Source organism: Pseudochaenichthys georgianus, chromosome 21 (assembly GCF_902827115.2).
Source record: "Pseudochaenichthys georgianus chromosome 21, fPseGeo1.2, whole genome shotgun sequence".
Classification (NCBI taxonomy): Eukaryota; Metazoa; Chordata; class Actinopteri; order Perciformes; family Channichthyidae; genus Pseudochaenichthys; species Pseudochaenichthys georgianus.
In genome coordinates this window covers 35,239,501-35,262,082 of record NC_047523.1, presented here as the reverse complement: position 1 = coordinate 35,262,082, position 22,582 = coordinate 35,239,501, and the positions used below count along the sequence as shown (strand labels likewise).

Here is a 22,582-nt window from a genome sequence, read left to right as displayed (position 1 = left end):
ACAAGACAACAAATCGTTATGACATCATAAAGTGGCCAAAGTCTGATCAGCTCATTTTCAGACAGGTTTTTATAGAAATGGATCAAAAAGAGAGAGAATCTTTGTTCCTGAAACTTTCAGAGTCTCTTTCCACAGAGGGGACACATGTTGATGTAGAAGAGACATGGAGAAGAGGGGACACATGTTGATGTAGAAGAGACATGGAGAAGAGGGGACACATGTTGATTTAGAGGAGACATGAAGAAGAGGGGACACATGTTGATGTAGAAGAGACATGAAGAAGAGGGGACACATGTTGATGTAGAAGAGACATGAAGAAGAGGGGACACATGTTGATGTAGAAGAGACATGAAGAAGAGGGGACACATGTTGATGTAGAAGAGACATGAAGAAGAGGGGACACATGTTGATGTAGAAGAGACATGGAGAAGAGGGGACACATGTTGATGTGGAAGAGACATGAAGAAGAGGGGACACATGTTGATGTAGAAGAGACGTGAAGAAGAGGGGACACATGTTGATGTAGAAGAGACGTGAAGAAGAGGGGACACATGTTGATGTAGAAGAGACATGAAGAAGAGGGGACACGTGTTGATGTAGAAGAGACATGAAGAAGAGGGGACACATGTTGATGTAGAAGAGACACGAAGAAGAGGGGACACATGTTGATGTAGAAGAGACATGAAGAAGAGGGGACACATGTTGATGTAGAGGAGACATGAAGAAGAGGGGACACATGTTGATGTAGAAGAGACATGAAGAAGAGGGGACACATGTTGATGTAGAGGAGACATGGAGAAGAGGGGACACATGTTGATGCAGAAGAGACATGAAGAAGTGCATTTTGCACAATAGGTGACCTTTAACTGTTTTTGTTTCTCCCCAGCTGTGGTGACATCGGCCTGCTGAACTGCACGGCCATCGTGAACACCAGCAACGAGTCTCTAAACGATAAAAACCCGGTGTCCGACAGCATCCATCGGCTGGCAGGAGCCGAGCTGAGAGACGAGCTGCTCAAACTCAAAGGTAGAGAAAACACATTAGCTCCAACTTTGAAGATTGTATTTCAGCTCGCCGGCTCGGGACATGAATCTCATTGGGAGACGACACAATCTAAATGTGGCTTCACTGAGACACAGCCGGCACATGATGTTCAGCTGAATCTAGATTAAATAATTAAATCTGTCATCGCTACAAAATACCATCTCTGAGAAATGCTCCACAGATGCTCTCGTAAATCAATCAAAATCACAATACTTGGATTTATTTTATTAACAAATGATAAATAAAATACTTCTAAATATGTATATAATAAACATAAGAAGTAAAAGCAAAAATGTGCGATGAAATATGTGACATCAAATAAAGACATTCAGAGTGAAGCTCTCCGATCACAAATTGAGACATGTGTCTAAAAACAATCAGAGATACGTATTGTCTTGATATAAGCTTTGTATTTAAGCCGCCTGGTTTTATATTTAAAATACATATTTACATTCTGTTCATTTAAATTACATGTCTACTGTGTATAAATATATGTGCTCGAGGAGATGTTTTTCAAGTTTCTGCTACCAAACAAATACAAATATGTGAAAGCAGTTCTGTTCCTGTTGCCAAAGCATTCAAAGTTACATAATCACATTTCCAAAAACAACTCTAACTGTAGACAATCAAATCAAATCAAGTTTTATTGGAGCCAAAGTGCTGTACATAAAATAAAAATAGCCTACAGTCGAGACGCTTTACAGCAAATACAACAACACAGATTGTTCAGAATATCAGTATGAGAAAAACGACACCCTCTGTCCTTAGACCCTCTGTCCTTAGACCCTCTGTCCTTAGACCCTCTGTCCTTAGACCCTCTGTCCTCAGACCCTCTGTCCTTAGACCCTCTGTCCTCAGACCCTCTGTCCTCAGACCCTCTGACCTTAGACCCTCTGTCCTTAGACCCTCTGTCCTCAGACCCTCTGTCCTTAGGCCCTCTGTCCTCAGACCCTCTGTCCTTAGACCCTCTGTCCTCAGACCCTCTGTCCTTAGACCCTCTGTCCTTAGGCCCTCTGTCCTCAGACCCTCTGACCTTAGACCCTCTGTCCTTAGACCCTCTGTCCTTAGACCCTCTGTCCTTAGACCCTCTGTCCTCAGACCCTCTGACCTTAGACCCTCTGACCTTAGACCCTCTGTCCTTAGGCCCTCTGTCCTCAGACCCTCTGTCCTTAGGCCCTCTGTCCTCAGACCCTCTGACCTTAGACCCTCTGTCCTTAGACCCTCTGTCCTTAGACCCTCTGTCCTCAGACCCTCTGTCCTCAGACCCTCTGTCCTTAGACCCTCTGTCCTCAGACCCTCTGTCCTTAGACCCTCTGTCCTCAGACCCTCTGTCCTCAGACCCTCTGTCCTCAGACCCTCTGTCCTCAGACCCTCTGTCCTTAGACCCTCTGTCCTTAGACCCTCGGTCCCTAGACCCTCTGTCCTTAGACCCTCTGTCCTTAGACCCTCTGTCCTTAGACCCTCACATCGTACAATAATGTCCAGGATCCACTGAACAACTTTAATTCGATCTACTTAGTCCTGATAAAATCCTTAAAAGCCACACCAATAGGATTGTGTTATTTCACTGGAAAGAGCCGTCTCCAAAAATAAAGCCAAATATCTCCTAAGTTTAGCTTCCAAAACTAGAAGATCTCTCCGTGGCTCGATAACAAATATGTTCTTGTAATTTGAATAACTTTAACCTTTTTCAAAAGTTGAACATTCACACATGAACGTGTAAGTGAATAAGAAAATAATAAACGTTTTGATTTGTAAGACTTTCTACCTAAATCAGCTTCAGACTAAAGTGACTATAAATTAGTTTTATCTGCATTCAGTCATTGATTTCTTCTTGTTAGAAAAACCTCACTCGTCCCCGGCTTGAGCTTCAACATCAGGATCCATGTATCTCTGATCCTCTCCAGAAGGAGTCATCACATACAGAGCATCAGCTAGTTCCTGAGCAGTGTCCTTCACATGCTGATATCCAAGAGAGGGAGTCACACAGTCACAAGATGGAGGAATAGAAAGCAGTATTCAATGTTTAGTTCAGATCAGCTCCACGTCAGAAAGGAGCATGCTTGTCATATGTCTCTCTCCAGAGAGGCTGAATCATCATGTTCATCACATAGCTATCGTATGCCTCAAACAGTCCTGATGCTCTTCTCACACATCCTGTCATGTACACAGCTACAGTTGTTATGTGTACTCTGATACTGGAAGAGTACATTCAGTATTTTCCCAACACCTTTGCTTGCATGTTTGTGAGCAGGATGTCGGACCGGCGAGGCGAAGCTGACTAAAGGCTTTAACCTGGCGGCGCGGTACATCGTCCACACGGTGGGACCAAAATATAAATCCAAGTACCGGACGGCGGCGGAGAGCTCTCTGTACAGCTGCTACAGGAACACGCTGCAGCTGGCTGCGTAAGAACCCTCTGAGGCCAGAGTCATGAATCAGAGTCAAGCTCCCTTTCAACTGGCTTCAAAGCAACGTGATGCAGAGATGATACGGAATCAATTGAAGTTGTTGGCAACATTTTTAGATTTGAATTGATTCCCATCCGATATGATTTAGTTTTATAAACCATATTGGTTCCTGACGGGTGCAACTAAACAATAGTGTGATGGAAGACACTCACAGCTTCACAGTTTTTCTAAATACATGCATTTGAAAGACAGCAGGAATAAACAACTCAAAAAGTTGAAATAGGAATGTTGCATCTGTCTTTGAGTGGATGATAAAATGAAGCTAAATATATTAACTCATTCAAGCTGTGTGTGTGTGTGTGTGTGTGTGTGTGTGTGTGTGTGTGTGTGTGTGTGTGTGTGTGTGTGTGTGTGTGTGTGTGTGTGTGTGTGTGTGTGTGTGTGTGTGTGTGTGTGTGTGTGTGTGTGTGTGTGTGTGTGTGTGTGTGTGTGTGTGTGTGTGTGTGTGTGTGTGTGTGTGTGTGTGTGTGTGTGTGTGTGTGTGTGTGTGTGTGTGTGTGTGTGTGTGTGTGTGTGTGTGTGTGTGTGTGTGTGGTCAACAGTAAGTGAAGTTGTTCTTATTTTTGTTGTCGCCTTCAGAGAGCAGTCGATGGCATCTGTTGGTTTCTGTGTGGTGACAACGACCAAAAGAGGTTACCCACTGGAGGACGCTACACACATCGCTTTCAGTAAGACACACACACACACGCACACACACACAGCTTTTCACAGTTAGGCACAGAGAGATACACAAATCTCGTGGTTAAAAAAGAGGCATTTTCACTGTATCTTTTTGACCCACTTACTCACAGATAATCTTCTTCGAAACCTGAACCTCGCTCCTCCAAAGACACAGGACTCCAAAATGAGGTCAACTAATTATACAGGCAGACACACACACATTTAATTATAACACACACTTTATGTCGACCTTAAAGAGGTGTTCACTTTAAGCACACATGATGCCTGATAACATGAAACATCTTAAACATCCATGTTACAGCAAACCCACTCATTACAGGTCCAATGACCTTAAACTGAACGTTGATGAGAGGACGCACTGCAGGACTGGAGTTCAGCAAATACCACAAACAATTATTCATATGTGGTATTACTTTGGACAGTTCTAAAAGTATTTTTGCTGGTCTGTTGATGGGTTATGATGTATTTGATGAATGAATATACTAAATTATGTTTTGATGTATTTTCTTGATGTATTGTCTTAACAGAAAGGTCAAGGTGTCGCGTTACGCTAATACTTAGTGCCACTAAAAGTGCCGAAAATATTGAAAAATATGTTTAGAAACACATTTTATAGTTGTGGATAGTAGATCTAGATTCCAGTGTCCTACAGTGTGTGTGTGTGTGTGTGTGTGTGTGTGTGTGTGTGTGTGTGTGTGTGTGTGTGTGTGTGTGTGTGTGTGTGTGTGTGTGTGTGTGTGTGTGTGTGTGTGTGTGTGTGTGTGTGTGTGTGTGTGTGTGTGTGTGTGTGTGTGTGTGTGTGTGTGTGTGTGTGTGTGTGTGTGTGTGTGTGTGTGTGTGTGTGTGTGTGTGTGTGTGTGTGTGTGTGTGTGTGTGTGTGTGTGTGTGTGTGTGTGTGTGTGTGTGTGTGTGTAGGAACTGTGCGCAGGTTCCTGGAGCATCATGGGAACAGCCTGGAGGCGGTGGTGTTCGCAGTGTCAGACACAGAGGAGGTACGTGTGACTTTACTCTGCACCAATTCCCCTAAACACAACTACAATAATCACAGAATGGGGAACTAAGAAGTGGAACATATCCTTTCAACCTCAACAGAAATAAAATACAACCCAAACGAAATCACCAGCTCGAAATAATAAAATGTGAAAATATTGAGGCTCCACACGCTTTTATTCCTTTCTGTCTCTCCCTCTCTGCTGAGCAGCTGCTCAATCATTCTTCACATGCAGACCATTAACAAAAACAGCCAAATGAATTTGCAATGTCTAAGCCAATTAAAGGCAGCCGATATATTTGTACAATCGCCCAACTTACTCATCAAACCATGTTTAAAGCTGTTGCTGATGGCCGCTCTTACAGAGGATAAAAAGCTGATGATAGCATTCCCGTGGAGATAATGGAAAAAACATTTGGACTACATTTCCTCTAGATCAGTGGTTCCCAACCTTTTTTCCCAAGAGCCCCCCCAAATGACTCCTGTTGGAAGTTGCGGCCCCCTCCCCCCCCACACACACACAAACAAGGGGGGGGCGCACAACAGCGGTAATTAAAGTTTAAAAGTCTCAAAAAAGCTACTGTCACAAACTGGATGAATGTGAAGTACTTTGTTAAAGGAGGAAGAAAGCGTAATTAAGGAGCACTATTGGAGTGACTTTGATGGTTATTGGACTCAGGATTAATTCATTTGGATTCCCGCTGAATGAAGAAATTAAAGGACGGCGCAAGTGGAAACAATTCACAAAGGGATTAAACTGTTTAAAACACATGCTCAAAGTAAACCGGATTTTGCCGATGTGTTTATGTGGATTAAAAAGTCGTAAATAATCTACAAAATGGATGAGACCGATCTGATCGGAGCAACTGTGACAAATAATCCAACTGAAACCGGCATGGACAATGACTGTTTTAAAATGCACTTATCCAGACAAGCCTGGTTTGGACACTTTACGGGCAGAAGAAACATTTCCATTAAAGAAACAATTATACATTTCTGTCTTTTTCTGCCTTTAATACTAACTTGAATTTTTATTAAAATTAATTAGTCAATTATTTTTTATATTTTATTGTAATGTAGAGACAAGGCTTTTAGTGACAATCATGTATTGCTTTACAATTATATGTAAACAAAATACGATAAATATGATATTTGGCCTCAAATCATCTGAGGCCTGGCGCCCCCCCTGCGATCTTTGACACACACACACACACACACACACACACACACACACACACACACACACACACACACACACACACACACACACACACGTTCCAGGTTGGGAACCACTGCTCTAAAGCATTCATGCTGTTCTTATCACCGTCCAGATGAAGAGTGATAGAAACAGGGCGCTCGAAGTTCAAACCCTTTTGATATTCTCCGCTTTAAACACCTAGCCAATCCCTGCATACACGGAAAGAGCTGAAAGTGCCAGGTTTTGGAGAGGTACAGAAAAGGTGGCAGGAGGTCGTTCAGACACTCTTCCATCATCTGTCAGGCCCTGGAAGCATACCGCCACCTTTCATTCGTCTCAAAGCTCGATCAGAGAGTTGGATGCTGGGTTTCACGAGAAACCGAACCCACATGTTCCTCTTTTTTAAGATCCTTCCTTGTTCTGTAGTAGATCTGCCGATACCATATTCACACGGTGGCTCACAGAACCTCGTGACCACAGCTAGATCCCTCGATATTGAGATCCATCGTCCACGTTAGGTAACAAATGCGTCCAAACATGGAGAATGAAGGTGAAATTGTAAATACAGATCTGTAGGAGGATGAGGAATACGTCTGGTAACATGGACGACTTTGTCCTGAAGATGAAGTGTATCTTTGTGGGCATTTCTGTTAATACTTTGTGTGTTCTTTTAGCCGGTGTTCAGGAAGTTGCTGCCACTTTACTTCCCTCGCTCTGAGGAAGAGGAGCGAGCCAGCCTTCCTCTCATCCCCGCTGACATCGGCAACTCTAAGGGGGAACCCGTCGTCCCCGAGAGACAGATCCGCATCGCAGAGAAACCCGGCACCCTGGAAGGTAAAGAAACATGCTTCATCAGAGAGGACGCGTAATGTGATTGGCTCTCATGATAAGAGGAGACGTCTTTTTTATTCAAGGGTTTTTATTCACTTGTGTCAGAGAAATTGAGTTAGCAGAATAAGCAAAGGCGTAATTTAGCTGGTGAGCCAGCCAGCTAACTAATCAGAGCAGACTGGGCTCTGGTTTCAGACGGAGGGTGAAAACAGGCAGTATGAGTCAAATAAAGAGCTTTTTGACCATTAAATCATGTCACAGATGCACAAAATACAAATATGAACCTAAAGGCCCGGACACACCAATCGACAACAAAGAACTGACACAGACAGACCCCGACTGTTGCGTCTCTGCGTTTTGGCCATGTGTCGCACTGGAACACACCGCAAAGACTTCAGCCGACGGCCCAGAAGCACGTACGAGCTGCGCATGCGTGAGTGGCAATAGCTCTCCTTACCAGCAGACGGCGGTAGTGTGTATTCGTCATTCAAAACAGGCAACCGGAAGACAGACTGCGTGATAACCGAGAGAAGAAGAACAGACTGCGTGATATAAACAAACAACAAATAGCATGTGTGTTCCATTTTCTCTCTACAGCGAGAAGCTCACGGGGCTTTTCCGAACCTGAGTCGAGAGCTGGAGTTAAATGAAATCTCAGATTTGCCTTCTTAATAGTTTGTTTGGGTCCCTCACTTCCGTTTCGCTTCTCATGCACTGATTCGCTAGCTGAACAGCCAATCAGAGAGATTTCTTTTGTCGACTGCCTTTGGCCCGGCTGAAAAGACCCGACGGTGCGGGACACACCAATCTGAGTAGGGCGTGTCGACGCTCATCGTCGGCCTGCCGCTCACCGACGCCGCTAATCGGCCTGGTGTGTCCGTGCCTTTTTAAAATGAGCACAGGGTTGACACAGTGGTTGCGTTCCGATAATCCAAAAATCAGCTCCTAAGTTCTAACCCTATCGTCTATTCCTTGACCTCTGAGTGAAGCGTCACGGGGTTAAGGGATAGTGGATAGGAGAATTCAAAAGGACTTAGGAGAAGAGACTGCGGTACTTTAGAGAATCCGAATGCACTTTCATTATCCGACGTGTTTATGATGCGCCAGCGGACGTCATTGTGTGCGTCTGCTGCTGTGGGGAAACTATGGCAACCACAGTTTTCTATACAGCGGACTACAACATGGATGTTCAATAAGAACGACGGACTCATCTAGAGACTCTGCACCGTGCTCTGATGCTGCTGCTTTGCTTTATGAACGTGGACAACAGAGAAACATATTCTTCATGACCAAAGTTGGAATTGAAATAAAAAAGGAAAGTGAAACTTATGCTCGTCACCCTCTCCCTCCGGTCCACATTAATACAAATGATCCCAATACGTATGATTGTATGAACTAAAGATCTTAAAATCAATACAGATGTATTTATTATAAACGTTAGTCCTTAACATCTATCACTGTGTATATCACCATTCAAACATCTTTTAAAAGTTGAACAAACCCCACACAGCTCAGTAAAGACTGAAATGTTGACTTTATTTGATAATTTCAGTGAAAACTAACGTTCATATTTCTCTTTTTGATTATAATACTGATGAACGTTCAAAACAAAGCACTTTGGCAACTTACCACCTACGTTTTAAAAAGCTTAATAAGCACCGTAACTTTCATGATATCATTTCTCGGTCATAATCGGTTGTTTCCGTGAACGGCCGACTGTTGAGTGACGGCAAATGCTGCGGCTGCAATGCATTGTGGGGCAGAATTTTCTCCTCTCCTTTCGGTGAGGGAGGTCCAGTGGTTCCTAAGCTAAAGGAGGTTATAAAGGAAGTTTGAAACCTCCTTTCCTTTCATTTAGAGAATTGGAACGGCACTTATCGTGGCTGCCACTGAGGGACTTCCGGGTCATTTCACTCGGTTAGGAAGGTTCCTAAGCGAAATGGACTATTGGAACGCAACCAGTGTTTTGGATCAAGAGTCAACCAACAAAATCAGTCATTCAACTATTTAACTATTTACCTTTTTTACCATACTGTAAGTCAGTGTGTCAGCTGTCAATAAACTGCACGGTCAGTCGACCATTTAGGCCACCGGACATTGGATGAGGTCACAGTCGATTAGTCAAACATAAAATCCAAATATTAAGATCTGGATAATAATTCAGTTCTGATGAGGACACTGTTTGAATCACAGACTGGTCAGAGTTCAGTCAAAGGACATGAAAGAGCAGTACACTGTTTTGTGAGGTCAGTGAAACATCTGGAGCACTTGAGGTTTTCCACAGAGGCTCATCTGAATATTACAAAGAGACCGGCAGGCCTGACTAACACGGATCAGGTGTTTGTTCTGCGTCTCTATCCTTCTGCTCTGTGTTTACTCTGCAACAAGAGCAGTGATTTTGTTTGTCTGAAAACAGAAAAACATGGCGACAGATTAAACCAAGTGAACACACAAGTGAGCTCTGAGTCTCGTTTGGTGGAGGATATGGAATGAATTAAAGTGCCTGGAAATATGTGAATGCATATAGCATCCAACTGCTTAAAGTGAAAAGTGACAAAGGAAGTAAACGGAACAAATAAAACAAAAATAAAGTCAGTAATATAGACTTTGTGATTTTGCTTTCAGAGCTTTTAAACCCCGAGTCCTTTTCAGTCTCATTTAGGGCGATTGTTTAGACGGTTGTTGTTTTTGATGATGTTTTAGTTGTTTGTAAAATATGTAAATAAAAGTAGTAAGGCGAGAGCTGTTGTTCGCAGCCTTTTGAGGTGTTTTTACTTTTTAAATCACTTACCTAGCTTAACTAAACGGGAGACACAAAACATTATGACTATAGGCACCTTCAGTTCAAATCCCATTGTACGGTCTTAAGCACTTTTATAAACTGTATTTGTACGACCTCTTTAGTTGACCGACCTCAGCTTTTTCTTGATCTCCGTCAACATGTTGTTTCTTTGGGGTGAAAAGGGTTTTAAACGTAACACCAGGCCAGGTTGTAGTGGGTATTCGTGGTGTCGTCGTGGAGCCCGTTGCCCTCATAGACCTCCAGTGCGAACGTCTGCTGGCGTAACGCTTCCAATGTGGTGAGATGTGGTTTTGGGGTGACGATCAAAAGCGAGCAGCTGCCTGTGAGTCAAACCCAACAACAACAGGCTGATGTAAACACACTGACGGACACACTGACGGACACACTGACGGACACATGCCTATTTGGATACACATGAAATGCATGACTGTACATGTGGTTTTAGAAAAACAAGCAGAAACAGACGGTCTTTGAGTCTATGACCTCAACGTTTTTACAAACACACGGAAATACATCAACGTCATGCTTTCAGATTCTTAGATCATAGAAAAAACATATTTGTTTTTAAATATTATATAATTGCACTTCTGTAGCATTTGGCTTTTTTTAAGCAAGTGCAGTAGTTTTTAGTTTGACCTGCCGGATTGTCTATTTGTTTTAGTTTGTACCCTTTGGATAAAAGCATCAGCTAAATGAAAGGTAATACAGACAAAGCAAGTATACCCAAATAAATGAATGAGTTAGCTTTACAACTGAACACGAATTCAAGCACACAGTAGATCTCTTTGGGGTAAATAGTCTCGCATTAAATGAAGATAATTGAGTGGTGGTGTTCTGATGAACTGACAACTTAGGATTTAATATGTGTGAGTGTTTGTTCCAGTTCCAGTTCCTTGTGGTTTATGAATCATGCTGCAATATAAGCCTCTGATATCATCAAACCATTGTGTAGGCCTTCACTTACATCATGACTTGTTGTTGTCATCTTTTCTTTACTTGTTTGTGCAGATGATTCGGAAGAGGAGAGTCTGGACTCAGATCTGGGTCAGGTGGGGACTCACGCTTTCGCCCGGATGGAGGGGGACGTGGACAAACAGAGGAAACAGATCCTGCAGGGCCAGATGTCGGACGTGGCCCTGCAGAAACAGCACCAGAGAAAGTAATAAACACAATTATTAAATAATTGGAACGTACTGGGTCGAAAACGCAACATCTCATATAATAACATGCGTGTCTTTAGGTCTCAGTTGTGTTCAGTTTATGTGTGTCTCACGAAAACTATCATTTGTGATGTTATACAATACATTAAGATCCCTTCTCCGTGTCTTCCTCGCCTGCAGTTACAACCGCTGGCTGTGTCGGGCGAGAGCGGAGGATCTGTCTGACATCGCTGCTCTGAAAGCTTTATATCAAACCGGTATGTGATCGTGTGTTTGAGGGGCAGGGAGAGAGAAAAGTTGTGAATTGAAATGTTGTCGTGTAATTCTGTCACCTGTGAAATATAATTGTAAAAAACGAAACGGAAGCAAAAGGAGATGTTTAGAAGTGTGTTTTGTGCCAGACTGCCTGCATGTGTGTTCATGTGCATGTTGGTGTTTTGATTTTCTTCCACCTCATTGAACACAACACTGGTGAGGTACGATTATCCCAGATGTAATTCCAGTGAATGAAATCTCCCTTTGCGCAGCTGTTATCAGGTGCAGTTACATCTCATTACCAGTAGGAGGCAGTGTTTATTACAGTTTTGCCCCAACGCCATCTGTTTTGGTTACAAGGCATTTTAAAACTTGCATTACCTTGTGGAACCAGTTTTCTTAAAACAGGGACATGTGTCATCCTCAAATGAACTTAATCCCATATTTATCTGGTTAAGTTGTTGACAACATTTTTAGGTTTGAATTGATTCCCATCCGATATGATTTAGTTTTATAAACCATATTGGTTCCTGACGGGTGCAACTAAACAATAGTGTGATGGAAGACACTCACAGCTTCACAGTTTTTCTAATTACATTCATTTGAAAGACAGCAAGAATAAACAACTAAACAAGTTGAAATAGGAATGTTGCATCTGTCTTTGAGTGGATGATCAAATGAAGCTAAATATATTAACTCACTCAAGCTGTTGCAGTGATTTAGAAGTGAAGAATGCATCATTTGCCGTAGACCGCACAATTAAAGCTTCTGAAGTTGGATGTTTTTCATGATTAAGGCTTTTTGTTTGATACGTCAGCTCTGAATGTAGTTTACATATTTGCATCAGTGGGTTTTGAGAATTGTGAAAGGAAAAATAATAATAAGTCTTAAATGTTTTATTTAATAACATTTTATTTTTTGGCTCATATAAAAATATGTTGACCCTCAAAATACCTGATAATGGTCTTCTATTAACAAATTATTGTGTGTGTGTGTGTGTGTGTGTGTGTGTGTGTGTGTGTGTGTGTGTGTGTGTGTGTGTGTGTGTGTGTGTGTGTGTGTGTGTGTGTGTGTGTGTGTGTGTGTGTGTGTGTGTGTGTGTGTGTGTGTGTGTGTGTGTGTGTGTGTGTGTGTGTGTGTGTGTGTGTGTGTGTGTGTGTGTGTGTGTGTGTGTGTGTGTGTCCTCAGGGGTGGACCTGTGTGGTCGGACGGTGATGATTCTGGTTGGACGGAACATCCCGGTGACTCTGATCGACATCGAAAAGGTGTGTGTGTGTGTGGATTACTTGTTGGACACAAATATGTTGCTAAACTTCAGTTATGATACATTGACCTCCATCTAACAACAATGGTATTACTTGAACCAAAATAAACTAGAAACGAATTATTCAATAAATAATTGAATGTCCTGAGGACACACACAATATCAACAGATCAAACACACACACTCTAACACACACATTGTACATTATAAAATTAATATTGACATAAAACTGTGAAAGAATATGCATAAACTTGTATAGAATCCACTGCTATAAGCGTGTGTGCCCCTTATTAGACTGTAACTGATTCACTGTGTGTGCAGGCGCTGCTGTACTTCATCCACGTGATGGACCACATCACAGTGAAGGAGTATGTGATGGTTTACTTCCACACGCTGACCGGAGAGCACAACCACCTCGACTCAGAGTTCCTCAAGAACCTGTACGACATCGTGGACGCCAAGTCAGTATACCACTCTAAGTTCAACTGTTCAACTAAATGCGTTCGGAAATGGGACAACAAGTCAGATGAACACGAGCATTTAAAACACGGGCAACATTTTGTACTGATATTTTTACATTTTGCAGATATTTGGCTTGGTTTCGTGCTAAATGTGATCACTTTAAAGTCGAAAGCAGAACTATTTAAATCTGACATTGTTTCAGTCTCTCAGGTTCGTCTCATCCCTCGGCTACACACAATGGTTGAATAAGAAAACGCCTCGACTTTAATGATCTGTGTTGTATGTTCTGGGTTTGCAGCCATTTGCTCAGCAGCACAGCGCCAACGTCTCCTGTATTGAATTGCCAGAGAGTTGCAAAGCGAACATAAACCTTATGGATCTTATGGAGGAGTTTTCTTTTAAAAAGTCATAAGAGAAAACTCTCAAACAGATGGAACAGAATCTGATGGCTCTGAAAGCTCTCGGGCGTTGTTTGTGGTCGATTGTCTGCTTATTGGAATACGACAGTAAGTCTTGGCGCCATAATCTTTAATATCGCAGAACATACTTTTAGTCGTTCATGATAAATGTATTGTGAGGCTTTGGCTGCGATTCGACCCTGGTTTGTCTTTCTCCTGGCGCTCGCTCAGTCCTCCTTTCTCCTGAGTTCTGCAGCTGCATTCAAGCTCAGATACATTGTTCTGGCTGCAGCATCGCACCGCCAAGGTTACACTGTTTATACTTTTGGAAAAGCAAAACGGGCGGTGAAACGCTTTTTGTTTCACTGCGGGTTTTGGAAATCTGGCGGCCATATTTGGAACGGGAAACACAAAGTTGGAGCGTGTTCTTGGGGTGATGTATCGGCTGTGACTCAGCCTTAATCACAGGGTTCAACGTTTTAAAAGAATATGTTTGTACTGAGCTTGCTTTGAGTAGACGGCTCATAGGACTCACTTGACTAAATCACTTTTAGACATTATAGTTGTTTAAGAACGGGTCTCCAGGAGCTGATCCAATGAAACAACTGTGATAAGATTTAGAGCTGAAATGTCCGGAGGCAACGTGTTCTGCAGAGTTTCAGTATTAAGTAGAAATAAAGAAATGTTTATAAATATAGACAATAAAGATTAATTTATGAAGTGCAAAAACCGAATGTACCTAGTGCCAGGAAAGTAAACAAGTTAACAGGAAGGTGCAATCTAATTTAAAGTACCCAGAAAACTAAAGAAGTACTGTCTTTAAATGGATCTAAATCAGATGCAGACAAGCTATCGTATTCGGAATGAGTACACGATACAGCCAGCGTCACATATGTGAAGGCAAACTTGAAAAAGAATCCTACTTATCTTCACATCAACATATGGATGGCAATCTGTCAGCCATGCTGTGTCCAACAGCGGCCAGATGCAGCGCAGCAGTCAGACCTGGACCTGAGTCATCTGAACTTCAAAGATTGTTTGTATTCTTTGTATTCCAGATACAGACTGTTCATTTCAAACCTTTATTTATACAGATGAATCCCATTGAGACCTGCTCAAGTAGCTCCACATGAAACATAAAAACATAAACAGAACAACAAAAGGAAATCATACAGCATCATTTACATAATTATCCACATAAGCAGGTACCAACAGCTTCCGATTGACTAGCATCCAACCGAGCTTTAAAAACATTTAGTGGCACCAGATTGTTCAGTTTCCATTTAATTTGCAGACTATTCCAAGACAGAGGAGCTGCATCTAAAAGCTGTCTTCCCTAAGACAGTCCTAGCAGTTGGCACATTTAATGAAACCACAGCATTCGATCTCAGGCAGTAGCCACTTACAATTTCCCGTGAGATCAGGGAGCAGATATAAGATGGAAGTTTCCCCTAGCATGGCTTTGTATATAAAAATGTACCAGTGTACTGAGCCTCCGTACAGTTAGTAGAAAGCAAACCAGCCCTTGCATACAGGGTACAGTGATGGGTTTAATGCTTTACAGTTTGTCACAAATCTCAGTGCGCTGTGATACGCAGCCTCTAAACTTGACCAGGCAATTGGCAGGTGCATTCATATAGACCCAGATCCCCATAGTCCAGCACAGGTCAAAGGTCACAGTGACTAGCCTTTTCCTGGCCTCAAGTGAGAAACAGGACTTGTTCCTGTAGAAGAACCTAGCCTAACCTCAGCTTTTTAAGCAGGTTATTGACATGACGTTTAAAAGAGAGACAATCATCAAGCCAGATACCAAGGTATTTGTAACAGGCAACAACTTCAAGTTTTGTTCCTTGCGTAGTACAATATCTAAAACAGGCTCTGGTGTCTTTTTTTGCTTTTGAAAAGAGCATTACCTTGGTTTATCCACATTTAAAAGAAGCTTTAGTTCAGAGAGCTGAGTCTGAATAGTGTTAAAAACAGCCTGTAATTTAACACCAGCCTCCTTAATGGAGGGACCTGCACAATACATCACAGTATCATCCGCTAAAAAATGTAAGTAGCTTCATCACATTTTCACCTAAGCTGTGATGTAGATGGAGAATAAAAGTGGACCTGACCCTACTATGCTAACTATCACAAACACATCGACACACTAAATACTCTACACATGTAGTCAGATGTTGTATTGGTACCAGGCCAGCTTAAAATGGCATTGTTTGCAGCCTTCAGAGAGTTTTCACTTATCAAGCTTAAGAGGAGACAAATCCTCTAAATATCAAGGACAGAGAGTGGAATACACATATTTTTGGAGTTTGGAAAGTTGCACAATATAAATGTATTCTAGTAGACCTCAACAAGGAATTATGATCAGTGGAAATGGCCATGACGTGGGACCTTTAAAGGTATGTGATAGACTTGGGCTGGATTTAAGGAAACATGTATTTCAAATGCTGTAATTCTGTGTTCTGTCATCATGGGCAGGAAACATCGTGCAGATAGGTAAGAAGACTGGTAATAGAAAAGCCCCAGGTCGCGTGTCTCTTTGGAAGAGGAAACGAAAGTGAGTTATTACCCGAACGTCATCACAAATAAAGATCTGCTGGGTACATCTTGAGATCATAAATACTGACTCAAAGGTGCTTCAACTGTATATGTTTTTAGGAAAAGATCAAAAAGATACTCATTCGACTAAAAAAGAAAAAACAAGTTCAACAACCATTCCCAAAAGAACATGACTTACTCAAACAAGGAGATGTACCTTTTGATGGACAGGTTGCAATCTTAAACATTTTGTATTTTCTTACTTTCTTAAAAAGGAAACTCCGGTGCTCAATTGTTTGACTTTACCTTTTGTAGTCATAGTATCTTTCTGGTCTCTGGAAACCCACGCGACCGAACAAGCTTCCTGTGTGAGAGGGAAACTCCATGCAGTCATTGTGCACCTTTGAAACCCCTGTGTTTCTCTCTGAGACTGGCCACTCATTACGTTTCATCACACCTTTACTAAACCTTTTTCTGTCTGGAACATTCAGTCCATCACGCCCTTAGGACTTTAACATTTAGAAAGATAATTCCTCATGTTTTGATCTTTACTTTACCGGAGTCCTTCGTCACCCGATGGCTAAAAGGAGTCGTGTGTTGGTTACTTCAGTCACACAGCAGAGAACTTAGAAAGCCAAAGAAAAGATGGTAAGATATGAATGAAGACGCTGAATTCAGCTTCCTGTTTCTTTAGTAAAGGAAACGCATTCAGCCGTAAAGGTTAGCCATGACTCCTTTGATACACGCTGAGAGCTGCAGCTTTAATGCTAGTCACCTTTTATGTCACGGTTATTTTAAGTTCCACAAACTCTCTGCAAATATTAGCATTACATGTGAACTTGTTAGACTTGGTGTGATGAAAGCCAGATGTCTTTTATTTAACGTGTGCCAGCTTTTGAATTGGATATTGGATCCTGGCTGGCACCTGTTTCCTCCGACATGTTTGGACATCAGGAGCTCTCCATGATTCAGTGAGCAACACAATGTGTGATCAGCCTTTTCTGGGGGTCGTTGGACACTCCCGTTCAAAAGTTAGAAATCGCCAGCAACGAAGCCTACTGGTTCAGGCGACACGACATCTATATATAAAAGAAGCAATATTTATGCTTTGCTTTTTAAAGGTCACCTATTATGCAAAAAAAATCCACTGCTTCATGTCTTTTTATACGTCAACATGTGTCCCCTCTGTGGAAAGAGAAGTTTCAGGAACAAAGACGCCCCTCTTTTTGTCCCTGATCCATAAAAACCTGTCTGAAAATTTGCTGATCAGATTTTGGCCAATTTATGATGTCATAATTGGGTGTGTAACCATTAGCCAATCAGCAACCAAGGTAACCCCCCCACCCCCCCCCCCCCCACTTATCACCTGAATCTCCTCTAGAGCACCGTTGTGTTCTTTTCTAACAAATGTCTCTCAGAGGGGCGTGGGGAGGGGCTCCTTATTTTTCATCTAAAGTCACAGACAGAGAATCAGCACTTTGGAAACAGGGCGCTGAAACAGAGGGGATTATGGGGTAATGCTGCACATGATCTGTTGGAGCCAAACACTTCAGAGACAGGTTCTGTATATATATGAGAGCTGTAATACATTGATGGAAAACAGTATAATAGGAGACCCTCTAAGGGTTTTGAACGACTCTACAAAATGCTATACGGGCCTAACAGACAGACAGACAGGTCAAAGGGCAGAAAGACACCTCTAAGAAAAGTTAGCATCAGATGTGTGACGGTTTAAATAGAAACAGGTTCCTGTCCCAGTGTGTGAAGTGCACATTAAATCCCTTTAAACAAGCCGGCCTTATGGTGCTTGTGCTGTTCTTAAAACGTTACAGGAGAAACACAGATGAGTTCAGCGTTAGCACGGTGGAGGAGGATCAGGGAATTATCAGATCCTCCGCTCTCACACATCACAGTTCAACACTCTTAAATATAACCAATGAGCAGAGGTGGGGAAGTAGTGCAGTACAAATACTTTGTTACTGTACTTAAGTACATGTTTCTGGTATCAGTACTTTACTCCACTACTTATTTTTCTGACGACTTTTCTACTTCTCTCATTTCCCAAACAGCTGGTTCCCTTTAGTCTGAATGTGTGTTGGTGCGTGATCATTATTCTTTAGAGTCATTGCGTGCCTATTGATTTGAACACGATCCGTGTATCCATCACTTCCTGGTCTTCTCTAAAGAAGAGGGACCAATGGAAACGTTGCCGTTGTTCAGCATGGAAACATTTCATTAGCTAACAATGACATTATTGTTCTATTAATATAAATAGAGATGTCCCGATCCGATCACGTGATCGGGGATCGGAGCCAATCACGTGATTTTTGAAAAGATCGGAATCGGGAGAAAAAAATCGAGCGATCGGGATTTTTTTTTTTTTTTATAATTTTTATTTAATGTTACAAAACAAAAATGACCATGTTCACGTCTTAAAGTCATCCTGAGGACTTAGTTTTGGTTTAAATTACACAACATCATGTATGTGTTGCTTTCTTGGGCTTGTTTTTCAGACCTGGTTGCTTATTTCTCTGAAATCTGGCAACAGAGTGGGCGCAGTGTCTAATAGCAGCAGTAAGCTAGCGAGAGGCTACGTTCAGCTGGTGACTCGGGAGTCGGGACAGAGAAAATGTCAGGAGTTTGGAAGTATTATAAAATTGAAAGCGAAGGCAGTGTAACAGCCAGATGCAATGTTTGCAAGGCGGAGGTTCCGCGTGGTGGAAAGAACAGAGCTACGTTCAACACGACCAATCTAACACGCCACCTGAGAAACAAACAACAAAAACAACACGACGAGTACACAGCGGCCACTCAGGTAACGGCACTGAAACAACCGACACTTTCAGAGACTTTCAAAAGGAAAGAGAAACTGCCCCAGAACAGTGAAAAGGCCAAACAATAACAGCCAAGATAGCTGAATTCATCGCGTTGGATGACCAGCCGTTATCTGTTACCTTTTTTTTCTTTTAATGCATTGCATAAAGATCGGATCGGGAAAAATCGGTATCGGCAGATTGTCAAAATCAAATGATCGGAATCGGATCGGGAGCAAAAAAAGGTGATCGGGACATCCCTAAATATAAAGGAAGGTCAGGTACTCTTTAAAGCAGCTGGTAGCTATGGGTACTTTTTTACTGAAGTACACTTCAAAGCCTCTTTACTTTTACTTGAGTAAAGAAGTTTAGTCAGTACTTCTACTTTCACCAGAGTCTTTTTAAACACGGGTATCTGTACTTCTACTTGAGTAAAGGATGTGTGTACTTTTTGCCATCTCTGCTAATGAGTACAAGAGGACCCCAGAGACCTTCTCAATGGTCACTTAAACTGGACCAGAAAGAAAATGTATTTATTTGTATTTTATCCCGTGTCGTGCAACAAGAAGAAATAGAAGATGTTAAGGTTTTTATTATCTTGTGGGGGGGGTCAGGTACTAATCTTAAATGTTAAACATACAGTAACTGTCTTGTTTTAAGTGTAAGGAAAGAAGAAAAAGATAATAGTTTCTCTTTTTTGATAGTTTTTAAGTCTGTTTGTGCTTATTTTTGTACAACTGAATTGTCCTTTCTATCCATTGATTACACAGCTGCGTGATACGACTGTTTCTATTTCTAATTACTGCCAATTAAGCATAAAACTCTGTCTCACTTGGACGCTCTGTATTTATTACCATTTGAAGGGTTCACATGTCATTTAAAACAAACAACTTTTATTTATTTATGTTATAAAAGGCTGACAGTTTCTAATCATGCCTGAATTATTAGTTGCTTCACAAGTATTTACTGCTGCTTTGACTTCTGGAGGCGGTGTTGAATGAACACATGAACGGACTCGGTGACCCTCGCGTGTTCAACTCATCGGACTATTGATTTGCTGCAGATGCATGCTGGCTCCAGACAACTCAACCAGCTGACTAAAAGCCAAACACGATCACAAGAGTTTCCAAAACTGTCCGCCTTAGTGGGGAGACGTTGGTTACTTTCTCCAGTTGACTGATTTTTGTTATTTTTGTGCAGAGTAGAAACCCCTACATCACAGTTTGGTACTCGTGATTCCCTTCTGAGTCAATGTCTCAACTGAAAGCACCAAGTTCCTCCTTCGTTTGGCCGACTGTTCTGTGCCATATGAATAAACACCACTCACCACCGTGTGTGTGTGTGGGATTACAATGAAACTGTCACAAATGTGGCGTATTAATATCTAGCACTGCCAAGTCTTCACGTCCAGTGCAGAGTACGTTACAGATGACTTTCGAATCTAAAAAAACTGCTTATATTTGGTTTGTAATCCCGGTTAAGGTTACTTCAGGGTTTGTTGGTCATAAAGAGGCTATTTTTCAGCTGCCGATTAACAGACACTGACTCCTCGACTTGCAGAAAGTGGCACCCATCTTTTAAACAAGGCAGCCGAGTGTTTTTCCCACTGGCTTTTACTGGTTTTGCTCCTCTGCTTTTTGCCGAGCATGTGGCTTTCTTGCTTCATTGGACCGATACCCTCCAGCAGTGATTTGCAGCAGAGGGTGAAGTGGCTAAGATAAGTTCATGGTACCTTGCCAGAAAAGGGGTGAATGCCTCGTGCTGGTTGAGCCGGAGTTCGTATCCCAATTGAGTTAAATTCAAGTGTCTTGGGGTTCCTTTTCACGAGTGATGTTATGCTGTGAGAGGTCGGCAGACTGGATTGGTTTTGGCTGGATTCAAAGAGGTTTATCTGAAGGTTAGGCTCTCCATTTACCACTCGATTCCAATACTCTCCTCTGGCCATGAGCTCAGGGAATGAGATCATGGGTACAAGTCACTAACATGAGTTTCCTATTTTGGCCTTAAAATTAAGTCTAACTTTGGATTGTTTGAACTGTAGTTGAAAACGGTCTTTATCCGCAGGGTGTGCATTCCCCACTGCCACAGACATGCATGGCTCAGTTTCTGAGTTGCTATCTACTGTAAGTAATACAATGATTTCAGAGAAGTCATTGAAAACATCTGTAATATCCTTTGTATGTGGGTCTGACATCTGAAGATTGCAACACTGGTACTGTGGAGACTGCATTAACAAACACTATCACATTAAACATCTGCCTAACAAAGATTATTGAAACCATTGCAGAAAAACTAAGACATACATTGGTGATTCCAAAATGGGAATTTAAATTGAATAGTTGAAATCGTGTGTACAAAGTTGTCTGTATACCGTACTTTTCGGACTATAAGCCGCGACTTTTTCCCCCCATTTTTTCAGTACAGCTAACGGCCACTAGGGAACCTCCTAAATCTATGGATTTTACAGGTCAAATTAACCACCTTTAACGCTATGGGCTCTATGACCGGTCCGCGCCCGCCACCTCTAAGCGAAAAGAGTGAGACAGGTAGCGCGCCAAAGTAAAAGTGGAACCGAGAGACAGAACGAGAGCAAGACAGACGGACAATTTAGCTGCTGCGGCTCATATGCAGGTGCGCTTTGTAGTCCGGAAAGTACGGTAATTGTAATGTTGTGGAAACTAATTGCTTATTACCTAAAATACATTGCCGATAAAAGGTTGACACGTCCTGATGTCATGGCAGCACCGGAGGAAGAGTCAGAGTCTAATAATTACAGCGAGTCCTTTGAGGGACAATGAACAAATTGTATTGAACATCAATCCTACAGTTGTTGAGACGTTTAACTTTGGATGAACCCGCTGCTCTTGTGGTTACAGAATAACCCATCCAGCCTGAAAAACTATTCATCATCCGTTAAATGATTGCCCAGTGAACTCATTGTTGGATTCAATGACTTGTGTTGCATTTAAGTGCAGAGTGTGCCTATTTAGTAAATGGTCTGATGACATTAAATAGTAAGTCATGTTTAAATGGCATCACACCTGGCATTGGGGTATTACAACGCGTTCTTCTCTCTAACCGCTTCATCTGTACTCCTCCCAAAAAATGTTGAATGTTCATGTTGAAAGTTTCCTTTAAAATATTCACAAATATCCATAGAGAGGCGAAGTCCCTCCATGGGACCTTATTTCGGAAAAAGTATGCATTGAAGTCAATGGAGAGAGAAAGATTATCTTTGGATCCCGTTTGAATTGTGCCACGAATTACACACATGATGTTTGTCAATTAAAAAGATAATTTTGCAAGTCACAAAAAAAAAATGTGTCGTAAAACTGAAGTAACACGTTTTTTGTGTGAAACGCTCAATGAACTACATCTCCCGTCTCGCACCAAACACCAAGATGGCCGTCACCTTGGAACATCTCACTTCTTTCTTTCAGAATTAAAGACTTATGAGAATATTTATGTACATAAAGCTGGAATGTTGATGAAAGTTTTGAAGTGGAAAAAGTGCATTTTCAAAGAGGGGTTGATGAGTTTGTTCCAAGGCTGTGTATAAATGGAGGTTTTTGAATGTTCAGCTGACGGTGGACGGCCTGGAGCTGATTCTGTAGACGTTGTATTTGAGTCCAAAGGTGTCCCAAAAAACACAGTGATTACATTCACATCC

General features: G+C 41.9%; 1 protein-coding gene across 1 annotated transcript in view; it reads left to right on the top strand.

Moving 5' to 3' along the window:
- gdap2 (ganglioside induced differentiation associated protein 2) overlaps positions 1 to 22,582 on the top strand; it is a 46,106-nt gene that overhangs the window by 12,321 nt on the left and 11,203 nt on the right. The window contains exons 4-12 of the mRNA XM_034109739.1: positions 887 to 1,026; positions 3,299 to 3,452; positions 4,095 to 4,183; positions 5,112 to 5,188; positions 7,060 to 7,219; positions 11,028 to 11,178; positions 11,360 to 11,436; positions 12,623 to 12,699; positions 13,020 to 13,159. Coding sequence (XP_033965630.1) covers positions 887 to 1,026; positions 3,299 to 3,452; positions 4,095 to 4,183; positions 5,112 to 5,188; positions 7,060 to 7,219; positions 11,028 to 11,178; positions 11,360 to 11,436; positions 12,623 to 12,699; positions 13,020 to 13,159 — 1,065 coding nt within the window. The remainder of the gene's footprint in view (positions 1 to 886; positions 1,027 to 3,298; positions 3,453 to 4,094; positions 4,184 to 5,111; positions 5,189 to 7,059; positions 7,220 to 11,027; positions 11,179 to 11,359; positions 11,437 to 12,622; positions 12,700 to 13,019; positions 13,160 to 22,582) is intronic.